Raw genomic sequence first — 13,981 nt, 5'->3', positions numbered from 1 at the left:
GGGACGGGGACGGGGACGGGCGGCAGGAAGGCAGACGGCGGCTCTGGGGCGGTGCTGCCGTTTCTTTACAAACGCGCGGTCCCGAGCACGAGAGAGTCCGTGGCGGGGCGGGGGGGGGGGAGCGGGGGGGCGCGGTGCCCTCAGAAGTGGGCCGTGACGCGGTCGATCTCCAGCAGGTCCTCGAGGATCTGCCAAGGGAAGGGGGTGTCAGCCGGGAGCGCGGAGCCCTGGGGGACGCCGGCTCCCGAGGGCGCGCGGGGAAGCGGAGCAGCCCCGGGGCGCTGGGGCTGGATGCTGTGCCCCCCGCGGCAGGCAGCCAGCCCCACATATGTGGGGCAGAGCGTAGGGCAGGCAGCCCTGGCACGTGTGTGCGGGGAAGAGCGTGGGCAGGCAGGGAGCTCTGCTCACGCGCGTGTGCAGCACACAGCGTGTTGGGGCACAGAGCCCGGTGTGCGTACGTGGGGCACGGCGTGTAGGGCCGGGAGCCCTGGCACACGCCTATGTGGGGCACAGTGTGTGGGGCAGGGAGCCCCGGCACCCGCGTACATGCAGCTTGGGGCGTGGGGCATGGGATCCTGGCACCCATGTATATAGGGCACAGCGTGTGGGGCACAGAGCCCTGGCACACGCGTACGTGGGGCACAGCGTGTGGGGCTGGGAACCCTGGCACTCGCGTACATGGGGCACAGGGTGTGGGGCCGGGAACCCTGGCACCTGCGTGCATGGGGCACAGCGTGTGGGGCACAGAGCCCTGGTACCCGTGTATGTGGGGCACAGCGTGTGGGGTCGGGAGCCCTGGCACCCAGGTACAGCGCAGGCGGCCTCGCCCCCGAGGCGCCGGGCCCTGGGGGGTTGCCGGGGGGCCAGCCCCCCACCCCGAGCCCCGGCCCCACTCACGATGTCGGGGGTGGTGCCGATCTTCTTGGCCAGCTCGCTGCGCTCCATGGTGCTCAGGTAGAGGTAGCGGTTCAGCAGCTCCCCGTCCAGGATGTTGCGCACGGCGTTCTGCAGGATCCGGCGATCCATGTGCAGCATCCTGGCGGGCGACACACGACGCCGGTCCCTGGGGGGCTCCGGGGGGCCCTGGGGGGGCTCGGGGGGGCCCCGGCGGCCCGGCCCCGCGGGCGGTACCTGAAGGCGCGGGGATTGAGGCCGGCGTGGTGGGGCAGCATGGTGGTGAGGGCGTTCTGCAGCATCAGCAGCCGCCGGTACGTCTTCTCCTGCATGGGGAGCAGCAGCCCGATGCCGCCGTCCAGCGTGGCTGCGGGGCGAGAGGCCGCTCAGGCAGGGCCGGGGGGCCGCGGCCGGGGGGTCCCCGACGCCGGCGGCCCCCCCTTACCGAACCAGGTGATGTGCTTGTTCTCCCACACAATGGACTTCTTGGTGGGGCCGTCCGTGGCGCCGCGGCACGGCGTCCTCCAGAAGGTGTTGACGTGAGCGCCCACGTGGAAGTCGGCCCGGCGCAGCAGCCGCATCCCGCCGAAGCTCTCCTTGGCTGCGAGAGAGCGGCTCCGTCGGAGCCCGGCCCACCTCCGCGCCGCTCCCCGTGCCGGCGGGGCACGCGCCCGCGCCCCTCGCTGCCGGCTCGCGCCGGGGCCGGGCCTTACCTTCGGGCAGGTACATGTACACCAGCAAGTTGCGGTCCCGGTCCGACACTGCGAGAACGCAGAGATGAGGTCCGGGGGGGCCGAAGGCACTTGGGGGGCCCGTGCGGCACAGCCCCGAGCCGCCTCGCCAGCCCCACGGCAGCGAGCTCCCGGGCCGCAGCCGAGGCAGCGCTGCCCCTGCCCAGCCCGCGGCTCCGGGTCTCGCCCGAAGCTCCCCCCGGGGCCACCCCGGAGCCCCGTGGGGACCCCACGCAGCCCCCCCGGGACGCGGCGCCTGGCAGGGGGACGTACCGAGGAAGCCCAGCTGGTTGCTGTCCACCATGAAGTCCACGCTGTAGACCTCCAAGGGCTTGGCATCCTGGAGCGAGAGACGCAGGCTCGCAGGGGCGGCCCCGGCGCGGAGCCAGCCTCAGCCCTGCCCTCTTCCCACGCAGCCGCATCCCGGGGACCCGCGCGGGGCCCTGGTCCCCCAGGGACGGTGGTGGACATCCCCCCGCACGAGGTCCCGGTCCCCCAGGGCTGCAGGCAGACGTCCTGCCGCGCGCGGCCCTGCTCCCCGCCCCGGCCCTACCCGGCTGACGAGCGACAGCGTCTTGCTCTCCTCCTGGTAGCGCAGCAGCGAGATGCTCTTCATGACGTCGGCGGCCAGGATGAAGTTCTTGACGCTGATCATCTGGTGGATGTAGAGCTGGGTGTCGATGAAGGCCATGCCCGTCAGGTCGTTGTCCTTCAGGCTCCACAGGAAGATCTGCAGCGGGGAAGGGACAGGCGGCGCGTCACCCCTCCAGGGCAGGCGGCCCACGCGTGCTGGGACCGGGGCAGGACTTGAGCAGAGCTGCGAGGCTGAAACCCCGCTCCCGCTAACGGAGACCTGGCAGGATCACGAAAGCCCATCTCCCGCTCTGCCCCCAACGCCGGGAGACAGCAGCGGAGACCCCGGGAATAGCTGGGACATCCTCCACGGCAAACCCCCGTGAGCCGGCCCTGCCAAGGTCCCCAGCCTGTGGCCCCGGGGACCATCGTGCCCCACAGGGCTCCCCGGGCCAGAGAGGTGGCCGGTCCGTGGCTCCTCCGGTCCCTCACCTTCTGGCCGATGGCCGAGACGAGGTACCCGTTGCAGTGGCAGAGGGCGGTGACGGGGCCCTTCTGCTCCTTCTCGTACAGCACCTTGAACTTGTTCTTGGTGAGCGGCTGCCCTGGCTCCGGCACCACCTCGATGATGTCCATGATGAGGATCTGGAAGCGGAGCCGGCCCAGGGGGGCCCTGGGCGTGATCAGCCCCACGACGTCCCCGGGGCCACCGAGCTCCGTCACCCCTCTGTCAGCCGCGGTGCGGGCTGAGCCCCCAACTCACCCGGCCACGGCAGGTCACCTCCTCACCCTGCATGAGGCAGGTCCCGATGGCGATGTAGCCCTTCAGCCCCGACACCGTCTCCTCGCTCTTCAGGGACACCGTCTTCATGCAGGTGACGTGCTCCCACTCCTCCAGGTCGATCCTGCGGCGCCGGCAGGGCAGGGCTGCCTCAGGCACGGGGAAGCCCCAGGCCAGGCGCGCGCCGCAGCCTCGCTCCCCGCGTCCCGGCCGCGTCCCGGCCGCCCCCGCAGCGCCCACCTGGTGTTGGGGATGGTCTCCCAGCTCACCGGCGAGATCAGCTGGATGGAGAAGGCTTCCTGCTGCGGGTGGATGTAGCGCTCGTCTGGAGGGAGACGACACGGCTCCGCTCAGCAGCCCCGGGCCGCGGGAGCCCCGTGGGACGCCGGGGAGAGGCCGGGCTTACCCCGCTCGATGCTCTCGAACTCCTTCTCCTCCCCCGTCATGCGGGGGATGCGGGTGCACGAGTTGATGACGCTGGTGGCCACCGCGTAGACCTGCCGGAGACACCGCGGTCGGCACGGAGGAGCCGGCGGGGCCGGACCGCGAGGGGTGGGCAGGGGGGCAGCCCCAGGAGCCCCCGGCGGGCAGGCGGGTGCCCCGGCAGCACCCCGGTACCTTGGACTCCACGTGATAGGCCACGTAGTGGGTGGTGCAGCGCAGCGGGATCTTCCGCACGGGCCACGGAGCGTCGTAGGAGAGGTAGGCGGGCAGGACGCTGATCCGCAGCTCCCCCTGCGAGCCGGGCCGGGCCGGGGTCAGCGCACTCTCCCTCCCCGGAGCTGCGCCCGGGACCGGCCCCCCACGCCGAGCGGTGCACGGGGCTGCAGGCGGGGACCGCGTCGGCGTCCCCAGACCCACCTGCCGGTTGAAGTAGAGAAAGCCCTTGGGGCAGTTGATGTTGTGGAAGGGAGCGAAGGACTCCACGGTGCCGTCGATGGTCATGGGGTGCAGGCGCAGGGCCCCCCGGGACGTCACCAGCAGCCAGTGCGGGGACGGCCCGCAGATGAACACCTGGAGGGGAGAGACGGCGCCCAGTTACAGCGGGCGCAGGGGCACCCAGCTCCTCCAGGCCGGTGCCAGGGACTCACCCGTTCCCTCCCGGTCCGCAGGACGTCTGCCATGGAGCAAGCGCTACCAGGCAGTGTCACCTCCCTGGGGCTGGGGCACCTCAACCGCGGCCTGGTCCGGGGGATGGGGAGGGAGGCGGGCAGTGGGCAGAGCCCCTCTGCCCCCCCGGGCCACGCGCTCACCCCCGAGTAGCCGTAGATGTCCTCGAAGTAGCGGAAGCGGGCGACCCGGCCCCGGGCACCGCCCGTCTCCTCGCCGCCCGTGCTCTCCGACTTCTTCTTGGACTGCTTCAGCTTCTTCTCACGGAAGTTGATGTTGTGGGGCACCTGCAAGGGCAGACGGGGGGCTGAGCCCGGCGGCCGGCCCCCGCCGCTTCGCCGACAGCCGGCTGCCTGGTTTTCCGGCGAGCGCGGCGCCAACCGGGGGCTCGGCCACCCGAACGCCTCTCACCTTCTTAAGCCTCTCACCTTCTTAAACCGAACTTTGAGATTGCTCTGGCCCAGCTGCGAGTCGTGGCCGAACGCCTCGTAGATGAGCAGCTCCTGATCCACGTGAACCTGCAGAGGCGAGCGGGGCTGAGCCGCGTGCTCCGAGCCCCCCGCGTGGCCCCCCCGCCAGCCCCGGCCCCCCCCCCCCCGGCCCCTCTCACCAGCAGGTAGGGCCGGGTCTGGCGGTTGCCCAGGGCCACCAGCAGCACCTCCTTCACCAGCGGCAGCTCTCCCTGCCGCGTCACCTCCTCCTTCTTGGCGTCGCCCTGGGCGGCGGGCTGCCCGAAGGAGCTGTCGACCAGCACCCGCTGCCCCATGGGGAAGTTCTTCACCAGGAACACCAGGCGCCAGTCCGGCAGCTGGTAGATCTGCCGGGCAGAGCCGGGAGCTGCGTCTCCCTCGGCGTCTCCAGCAGGCACGACGGGCCAGCGGGAAGCGCGGGGGAGGCAGAGCCGAGGCGTCTCGAGGGCAACTGGGCCAAAACCTCCAGCGCGAGGGGTGACGCGGTAGCGGGGACGTGGCAACGCAGCCCTTCTTGGGCCGTCCGGGCCCTCCTGGGGCTCCCGAGAGCTTCAGCGAGCAGAGCAGAGCAGAGCGGGCCGGGCTGGGAAGGCCCCAGGGCTCGGGCAAGGTCCCGTATCAAAGGCGCCCACGGAGAAGGGCTACGTCCCTCTTGCGGGTGAGTCACTGGATACGGCCGGGGGGGTACGCAGCGCAGGGCTGGTCCCGCAAGGCTCGTGCTGGGATCTGTGTCACTCAGCAGCCCAGGACATCGGGAAAACAAGGTACAAATTTGGTGACGATCCCAAATTTTTTAGGACAGACAAACTAACGGGGCAGAGCTGCAGAGAAACAAGCCGGCTGCTAGGGACATAATGACCTAAATTAGGTATTGCCACTCGAAAGAGATCTGGTTGCTGCTGCATCAGCAAAGGGCGAGAAACCCAACCGGGTACTGGAGTTATCGCAGAGGAACAGAGGACAAGGCAGGGAACGTCACCACGCGCTGCCGGCGCTCGCGGTGCAGCCACGACACGCGCATCTGCCCTCCCCGCCTCGAAGGAGAGCGGGAAAGGATTCGGAGAAGGGCGACACGGATGCTCTCGGCATGGGACGCTCCTCTGCACCAGCACTAACGCGGCTACCTGGGTTCCCATCCAGCCGCGGTCCCCTCTGCAGACCGGTACGCACTGGGGGGAACCTGCGGGGCCCCCCTGCCCTTCCCAGCCCCGCGTCTCCCCTCCGAGCCCTGCCGAGGCCGCAGGGCAGCCCGAGCGCTGCGCCGGGGCTCCTCTCACCTCCATGGCACCGTTCTCCCGCACCAGCACACACCAGTGCGTGGGCTCCACTTTGTACTGGTGGGGGTCTCTGTCCGCCGAGGGGAGGCTGCTGCGGCGCGGCTCCTCCTTGGCAGGGCTGAAGAGCGCCCCGGAGTCCCCGTACAGCATCTCCTCTTCGTCGTCCACCGTGTCGCTGCGCCGATACGGAGAGAAACGGAGCCGAGCGGTTACGAGGGCCCACCCGCGCCGCTCGCGACGGCGCAGAGGGCTCCGGCCCCCCCGGGCAGGGGATGGGGTTACGCTCGCCCTCCTTCCCGCTGCCTCCCAGCCCCCCGCGCCGGGACAGGGCTGCTGCCGGGGCTCCGAGGGGCGATGCCGATGTGGGGCTGGCTGCCAGGAGCCAAGGAAAGGCGTGGGGCAAGCGTGCAGGGCCCCACACCTCTGCCCCCGCCGCCCACCTGATGTCCTGGATGACGGTCTCGGCCTCCGAGTGGCTCCGGAGGGAGAGCTCGTCCCGGGTGCTGGCCGCCCGGCTCTCCGTGGTGAACATGCCGCTGACGTCGCGGTACACGCACAGCGCGATCACCTTCGATTGCTGGGAAGGAGAGAGCCGTGGGTAGCGCGGGGGGCTGCCCCCCAGCAACGCCGGGACCCCCCCCGGGACGGGCAGGGAGCCACGCTCGCGGCGGTTCGCACTCACGTGGTGCAGCTGCGGCTTCTGCAGCGTGAGCCGGTGCGTCCTGCCGCCGTACGTGTCGCTCTTCAGCACGAACATGGTCACCTGGCCCTCGGCGCTCATGATCACCACGTAGGGATCCGCCACGGCGCAGTGCACGATCGGGGAGCCCAGGTCCACGGGGATGAAGTGCAGCTGATTCACTGAGACGGGCCCGGGGAGAGGGACGGTCGGGAGCCGGCCGGCAGCCGGCAGCGGAGGCACCCAGCACCGGGAGGTCTCCGCGCCCCGCTGGTGCGGATCACCCACCTCCTTCCAGCAGCCGGATGCCCAGGGGCGACACCTGCACGATGTACCGGTTCTCGCCGATGTTGCCCGCGAACACCGTGGGTCCCTGCGTGGCAAAGCCGCTCGTGTCCAGCTCCATGATCTCCTGACCCGTCTGCAGGATCTGAGGGTGCGAAGCCGGGCGAAGCGTCGGACTTCGCTTGGGAACGGCCCAGCCTGGCCAACCACCACCGGGGCTCCCCGAGGAACGACGCCGGGCAGCCCGTGCCCTCCGCCGCGGCCGGGACGGGCCCTCACCATGGTGGAGTCCTCCCGGCTGAGGATCAGGAACCCGTGCCTCTTGCTGTCGTCCTCGGGCTCGGGGGGCGCAGGCTCCTTTTCCGCGTTTTCCCCCGAGGCATTTTCCTCCGGCTGGGAAGAGTCAGACCAGCCCCCGTGAGTGCCACCGCGCCAGGGCCAGGCGCGTGGCTCGCGTGGCCCCGCAGGGCAGGGGTCACCTCCCGGCACGGCCCGGGGGGGCAGGCAGGGAAGCCCGCCCCGTCCCACAGCGCTGCTCCGGGCACCCCGCGGGGCTCGGCGGGCAGAAGGGGGCCGTGGCACAGGCAGGTCGCCCAGGGAGAAGCCGGCCGCTGACCTCCTCCTTTTTCTGCGGCGAGATCACGGTCCACATGTCGTAACAGCCCGGCAGCTCGAAGGTCGTCACCACCTGGGGCCGGATGCTTTTCTGCAGGCGGGGGAGAGGTTAGGGCGGGTAGCCGGAGCTGCGGGGCCAGCCCGGGCCCCCGGGGCAACGCTGCAACGTCCCACGCGGCTGCCCCAGCCCGAGAGATCCTGCACGGCCCGTGTCTCCCGCAGGCCTGACTCTTCCTCCCGCGGGGAAGAGCCTGGGGCGGCAGTTCAGGCAGGACCCGGCCAAGCCGCTTTTCGCTCCCCCAGGGAAGAAGGGGGCTGCTGGGGAAGGAGCGGCAGGCGCCCCGCGCACAGGCGCGCCCAGCCTGGGGCTGTGTCTAGGTGTGTACAGGCGGCGTCAACCGCTCCGAGGCCGCCCTGGTTAGCCTAGGCCGTGCTGTGGCACCGGTACCTGACCTGCGACGGACGCTCCTCACCGAGGCAGGCCTTTGCACGGTGCGGGGGTCTTCACCCGGCGCGCGGACGAGCCCCGGGACACACGAGCCTTCGCACGCGCTGCCCGTGCCACGGGGCCTTCTGCCCGCCCGGCGCCGGCACCGACTCACCTGCAGGACGGAGAGGGCTCCGTTCTTCCCGTACCCGGAGCAAAGCACGATCTCCAGGTCCGGCTCCGGGCTGTTCTGAAACTGGGAGGAGGACGAGCAGCGGCTGTCACAGCCCGTCTCTGCCCAGAGAGAGACCCGGGTGCCCCAACGCCGCGCTGGGCAGCACGGAGCCCTGCTCCCCGCGCCCGGGGACCCCAGGGTGGAGGTAGCTGGGGCTCAGGAGCCGCCCGGTCCCACGGGACACCAGGGAGGCGAGGGAAGCGCAGGGCTGGCCCGGCTGGGAAGGGAATGGCCAGCTCGGAGCGAGCGCCCCAAGCCCACGGCAGCCGTCACTGCGAGCGGGCCGCCCTCCCCTGCCGGGACCCGGAGCCCCGCGGGGTTTGGGCACGGGGGGCAGCTCCAGCCCCACATCACGCCGCGCCGCACCCACCTCCTCCGAGAGGAAGGCGGGCTCCCCCATGGCAGCGTTGGCACAGGGGCCGATGTTCAGGATGCTGTCGCACACCTGCAAGAGAAGGGCCGGGGCTCTGCGCGGGCTGGGCTGCCGGCTGCCGGGGCGCGACGGGCAGCCAGCGCCGCTGCGGAGAGCGGAGCGAGGCCCAGGCTCGAGCCGAGCACCGGTTTTAGGCTGGGCTCCTGCGGGGAAGCTCCTGCACGCAGCAGGCCCACGGGAGCGACGCGGCCAGAGGCCCGACGTACCTCGAAGGAGTAGGTGGCGAGCTGGGTGCCCGACTGGGCCTCGCTGCCGTACACCTCGATCTCGTCCACCTCGTCCTGCGGCGCCGACTTTCCTCCTGCGAGGCAGCGCGGGGAGCCCGCGTGAGAGCAGGGACAGGGCACCGCAGCGTCCCCGCAACCGTCTGGGGCCAAGCTGAGGCTTCCCGTGTCACCCCCCTCCCCGTGGCCCCGCCGCGGGGCCGGGATCCAGCAGCCGGGACACAGCCTTGAGCCCTCCCACACCTCCTGCAAGCGCCCCATTTCCACCGCCACGGCCCCCCCGGGGAGCGTTTAACGCCCTGTGCGGGGGTCTCCCCGTGCCAGCGTGCCAGGCCCGGCAATGCCACCTACCAGCCCAGGTCCCCGACGACTCCGACCGCTTCTTCTTCATCGGGGGCTCCTCCTGCGAGGACCAGACGGCCAGGAGTCAAGGGTTCCCCCTGAATTGCCCCACTGACCCCACTCCCCAGCGCCGTTCCCCTCACAGCGATCCCCGTGCCGGGGTGACGCCAGCACCCCGCGGCTCAGAGGGGCTCAGGGGACAGCAGCAGCCGGGCCGGGGGCGGAGCGGCCACGGGCACCGCAGCGGGCGGGGGGGAAGAGCCTCCCCCCCTGCCCGGGGCTGGGAGCCGCAGCTCCAAACACCCCTCGCCCTCCCGCTGCCTCGCTCCGCAGCCCGACAAGCAGCCAGGTGAAACATCCCCCACCCCGGCGGAGCCGGGAACAGCGATTCCCAAGGTCCCGTCCCCCTTCCTCTACCCAGGCTCCGGGCTAATCCCCCAGCTGCTGCCCTGCTCCCCGGAGCGGGGGCCACGGAGGGAATCCAGCCTCGGGGACCAGCTCGGAGCCTGCCTGCCCCGGGAGGGGAGGGGGCAGCCCCGCAGCCCGCCGCAGCCGTACCTGCTTGTCCGACGCGTCCTTGACGACGTTCATCGGCGGCTCCTGCAGCTTCTCCGTGTACTTGAGGAGCAGGGAGTTGCCCAGGCGGGAGCCGAGGAACAGGTAGCCCGGCTCCATCGTGACCATCTGCGAGGGGCAGGGCAGTTCACACGGGAGAAGCTCCCTCGCGCCCTCGGCAGCAGCACAGCCTCCGGCTCAGCGCGACCGCACACCCCCAGCCCGGGATCTCCGCGGAAAACACGCCAGGGACGCTCGTGCAGCCGGGGAAGGAACGAGCCCCACAGCGAGACCTCCCCCAGAGGCTCGACCCACAGAAACCCCTGCCACAAAGCGGCGGACGCCGTGGCCACCTCGCACGAGGAGCGGCGAGGCTACGAGCCGGGCGCCCAGCCGCCCCGTCCTGCCCGTCCCGGCTGCGCCCCAGCGGCTTACGCAGGTGGTGAGAATGCTGGCGGCCGCCTTGTCGAAGTGGAAAGAGCGGACGCTCCTCATGCCGTCCGTTATCAGGGTCAGGACGTATCTAGGGAGAGAGGGGACGGGAATGAAGGCGGAAGCCTCTCCCGAGGCCGCCTGACTCCACGGGCCGTGCCTCCCTCCGGCACACCAGCGCAAGGGGCCGGAGCGGCAGCCCCCGGCGCCCAGGGAGCGGCACGGACACGAGAGCCTCCCGGGCTGTCCCGGGGCCGCAGCAGGACTCACATCTCCCCTCCTTTCAGCGAGATCACCATCTTGTCGTAGGAGATGAAGGTGGCCTGAGCGCAGTCCAGCGTGACCTTCACCCCATCCTGAATGCCTGCGGCAGAGAGCAGCGAGCCTGGACGTTACGAGCCTGCACGAGGAAGGCTGGAGCTGCTGCTCCCACCCCACGCGGGCGTCCTTGGGGGGCCCGGCCAGGCCAGGCAGCCAGCGAGCGAGGGGGACCAAGGTCCTCGGCTTACGCAGCGGGAAGACAGTGGTCCCGTTGGTGAGGCTGTTGAGGGACACCCCGTACGGCGGGACGCTCTGGTTCAGGTACAGCAGCGAGTTGACGGCGAAGATCACCACGCCGCCTGCGGAGAGAGGTCAGGGGGACCGCGACGGGCGCCCCGTTAACCCGAGACGCCCCGCGGAGCCCCCCTACTCACCGATGGGCTTGGGGACGGCCAGCGCCTGCGTGCAGTCGAAGGGCAGGTTGCTGAGGGACCAGATGACGGGGTGCACCTTCTGCATGATGTTCAGGGAGATGGCCACGATGCTGCAGGTGTCCTGGCGCACGGCCACCCGCCTGCGCGCGGGGCAGAGACGCACACGCTGCCACGGCGCTCCCAGGAAGCCGCTCTTGCCCCTGCACCGACCGCCCACCTCACCGCGAACAACCAGCCGCCCCGTGGAGGGGCCTTACCCGGGCCAGGTCTGGTTGGGCTCGAAGAGGATGAGGAGGGTGGGCTCGTAGTAGCCGTACAGGAACTGCATGTCGATGATGTTGAGCAGCTTCTCGTCCAGCTCCCGCACGTCGATGATGTAGCTGGGCAGGAAACTCGACTTCTGCCTGCGCGGAGCGAGGGAAAGGGCTCGGAGGAGAGACCGGGGCAACACCGGGGGCAGCCGTGCCGCCTGCCGGGAACCCCGGCGGTGCCCGAGCCCCCCAGAGAGCCCCACCAGCCCGGCCCCCCACACCCGCAGCTCCCACAGCGCTTGGGGACAGGTCACGGAGTGACTCGGGGGAGTCACAGAGGCACCAGGGCGGCTGCGGGACGCGGCCGCGGGCACTCACCCCTCTCCCATGACGCCCTCGTGCTCGTCCGTGAGCGTGTCCCGCCGGAAAGGCAGCACCACCAGCCGCGTGCCGTAGATGAGCATGACGGCGCAGCGCCCGTCCGGGTCCACCCGCACCTTGGGGATGTGCACGTTCTGCACGAAGCCGTCCTGGGGGCACACGCGAGGCCTGAGACGCCGCGGCCGCAGCCCCCCAGCGCGCCGGGGCTCCTCCCGGGCAGACCCACGGGGCCACCAACCCCGTCCGGTGGGCTCCCGGCCGCGTTTCGCACGCAGCACGGCTCCGGGGATGGTGCGGGGCAGCTGAGCTGGCAGCGGGGCCCCCCCGGGATGCCGCTGCGGGTGGGGAAGGGCGGCGGACGCTCCCCGTCTCCCCGCGGGACTCGCGGCGGCCGTCGCGGCGGTGCCGGGACGCGGGAGGCGAGGACCTACCCTCAGCTCCGGCTCTTCAAAGTAGTGGAGCGAGAGCGTCTTCAGGTCGTGGGTGCCGGGGTCGTACTCCACCACGGAGAGCTGCGCGGGGAGGGCGGTTACACGGGGAGGACTTCCCCCCCGCGGCCCCACACCCGCCCCCCGGGGCTCTGCCCCACAGGCACCTTGGCGTCCTTGAAGCTGAGCAGCAGCGCGTCCCGCTTGGCTCCTGCCAGCTGCACGCTGGCCATGGACATGACGTTGCCGAAGAAGGCGAAGGAGGCGACCAGCTCCAGCTTCTCCTTGTGGCCTTTGCCTTCTGCGGGGGGCCCGGACGCGGCGCGTGGGCAAGCGGGGCCGCGCCGTGCCCGTCACCTCCCCTTACTGTCCCCACGGACCAGCGTGACCCCTCAGCCCAACAGTGACCGCCGTGGGGCAGGAACCCCCGCAGAACCCCTGCCTGTTGCCATTCCCCTCCCTCCTCCTCAAAACTGGTCCCGGGGGAGGCCTGCGCCCCCCGGAAAGGCCCAAGGGAGGCCGGAGGTCCCGGGTTGCCGAGCCCGGGCTCTCCCGGGGGCATGCGGTGAGCCCAGGAGCTCTGGGAAGCGCCTTCCACCGGGGGCTTCGACCCCGGAGCACGTCTCCACACGCCCGGCGCCCCGGGACGGAGATCCCGCGGCCTCGTGCCTCCACCTACCCGTGTTCCTGTCTCCTTTCGTCGCGGTCTGGAAAGGGAAGGGAGAAGAGCATCAGCCACGTGCTCCTCCGGGAAACCACAGCCCCCTTCCCAGGAGGGGCGGCGGGACGGTACCTCGGAGTCGTGGTTGAGCCTGTAGACGTAGAGCTGCGAGGTGCCGGCCACGACCAGGTTGCGCTCGGCGTTGGAGAAGAAGTTGCAGTACATGGAGAACTCGAGCCCCGTGGGCGGGTGGGCCTGCTTGTACACCGCGTACATCCCGGCGGCTCCCCGGCGCCCTGCGCGGCACCCGCGCAGCCCCTCTCAGCGCCGCGGAGCCCCACGGAGCCCCACGGCACGGGGGCACGGAGCACCGTGCTGCCCGGCCCACGGCCCCAATGCTGGGCACTGCTGGAGGTGCTAAATGCGAAGGGGCCTGCCCCACGGCAGGACGGGGCCACGTCCAGGGGGACGCCCGGGGCAGGGGCCTGCCCCACGGTGGGACACGGCTGCATCTGGGGGCTGATGTGTGGGGCAGGGGCCTGCCCACGGCAGGACATGGCCGTGTCTGGGGGGATGTGTGGGGCAGGGGTCTGCCCCATGGTGGGATGGGGCTGCGTCTGGGGGAATGTGCGGACAGGGGCCTGCCCCACAGCGGGACACGGCTGTGTCTGGGGGGGATGTATGGGGCAGGAGCCTGCCCCACGGCAGGACAGGGCCACGTCCAGGGGAACATGCAGACAGGGGCCTGCCGCACCAGTGGGTGATGTGTGGGGCAGGGACCTGCCCTACAGCGGGACGGGGCTGTGTCCAGGGACAAAAGGGGGACACGGCTGCATCCAGAAGGTGACATGTGGGGCAGGGGCCTGCCCCACGGCGGGACACGGCTGCGTCTGGGGGTGAGGTGTGGGGCAGATCCAGCGCCCCCCACGCCCCCCACAGCACTCCCGCGGCCCCCCATCTCCCCCCCCCTCCCCCGGGCCCCCCACCGCCCCACCGGGGCGCCCCCACTCACCGCCGCGCCCCGCACGCGGCCCCGGAAGCGCCGCCGGCGCCCGCGGCCACCAGCGAGAGACCGGATGTGCGCGCTAGAGCGACGGCGGCGAGGAGGCGCTGGCCGCTACCATAGAGACGGCGGTCCTCCCCGCGGCCGAGCGGCGGGGCGGAGCGGAGCCGCCGGCCCCAGGGCGACACGGCCCCGCCCCCGCTGTCCTCGCCCCGCCCCCTGCCGCCCGGCCCCGCCCCCGCGCGTCGCTGCCCCGCGGAGGCGGCGCGGCGGGCTCGAACCCGGGTCACCCGCGTGGCCGGCCCGGGCCCCTGCCGCTCGCGCCACCGGGCCGCGCCCCGCCGCCGCGCCGGGGCCGGGACCCCCCGGGCTGTGCCCCATAGGGGAACCGCCCCCCCCCGGGGACCCCCCCCATTGCACCCCAGCGGGTCCCTGTACCCCCTGGGGACCCCGCGACCCCCTCCTATAGGGGCCTTGCACCCCCCAGCCTGCACCCCAT

At 71.9% G+C, this 13,981-nt stretch overlaps 1 protein-coding gene across 1 annotated transcript; it reads right to left on the bottom strand.

Annotated features, from left to right (window-relative positions):
- Positions 1–42: 42 nt before the first annotated feature.
- Positions 43–13,622, bottom strand: CPSF1 (cleavage and polyadenylation specific factor 1). Its single transcript, XM_064507970.1, has 38 exons — positions 13,492–13,622; positions 12,612–12,775; positions 12,498–12,525; positions 11,986–12,119; positions 11,822–11,902; positions 11,388–11,539; positions 11,016–11,162; positions 10,759–10,898; positions 10,573–10,683; positions 10,334–10,427; positions 10,067–10,154; positions 9,635–9,760; positions 9,086–9,137; positions 8,717–8,811; positions 8,448–8,522; positions 8,018–8,098; positions 7,417–7,506; positions 7,080–7,193; positions 6,804–6,945; positions 6,519–6,697; positions 6,277–6,413; positions 5,837–6,011; positions 4,700–4,906; positions 4,518–4,607; positions 4,233–4,376; positions 3,841–3,993; positions 3,598–3,714; positions 3,386–3,476; positions 3,220–3,304; positions 2,962–3,103; positions 2,691–2,843; positions 2,179–2,355; positions 1,899–1,965; positions 1,608–1,655; positions 1,340–1,495; positions 1,132–1,261; positions 898–1,036; positions 43–188 (listed from the first exon to the last, which is right to left on the bottom strand). The coding sequence occupies exons 2-38, from the start codon at positions 12,753–12,755 to the stop codon at positions 141–143; spliced, it is 4,332 nt and encodes a 1,443-aa protein (XP_064364040.1). The 5' UTR covers positions 12,756–12,775; positions 13,492–13,622; the 3' UTR covers positions 43–140.
- Positions 13,623–13,981: the final 359 nt, after the last annotated feature.

Source organism: Dromaius novaehollandiae, chromosome 2 (genome assembly GCF_036370855.1).
Source record: "Dromaius novaehollandiae isolate bDroNov1 chromosome 2, bDroNov1.hap1, whole genome shotgun sequence".
Lineage (NCBI taxonomy): Eukaryota > Metazoa > Chordata > Aves > Casuariiformes > Dromaiidae > Dromaius > Dromaius novaehollandiae.
Note: the sequence above shows the minus strand (reverse complement) of the source record. Positions and strands in the feature narration are given on the sequence as shown.

Coding starts and splice junctions, on each gene's coding strand:
- CPSF1 (XM_064507970.1), bottom strand. CDS start 12,755: ATGTACGCGGTGTACAAGCAGGCCCACCCGCCCACGGGGCTCGAGTTC. Junction 9,138..9,634: donor AGGACGCGTCGGACAAGCAG/GTACGGCTGCGG, acceptor TGGTCCTCGCAG/GAGGAGCCCCCGATGAAGAA. Junction 4,907..5,836: donor GGGAGAACGGTGCCATGGAG/GTGAGAGGAGCC, acceptor TCTGCCCGGCAG/ATCTACCAGCTGCCGGACTG.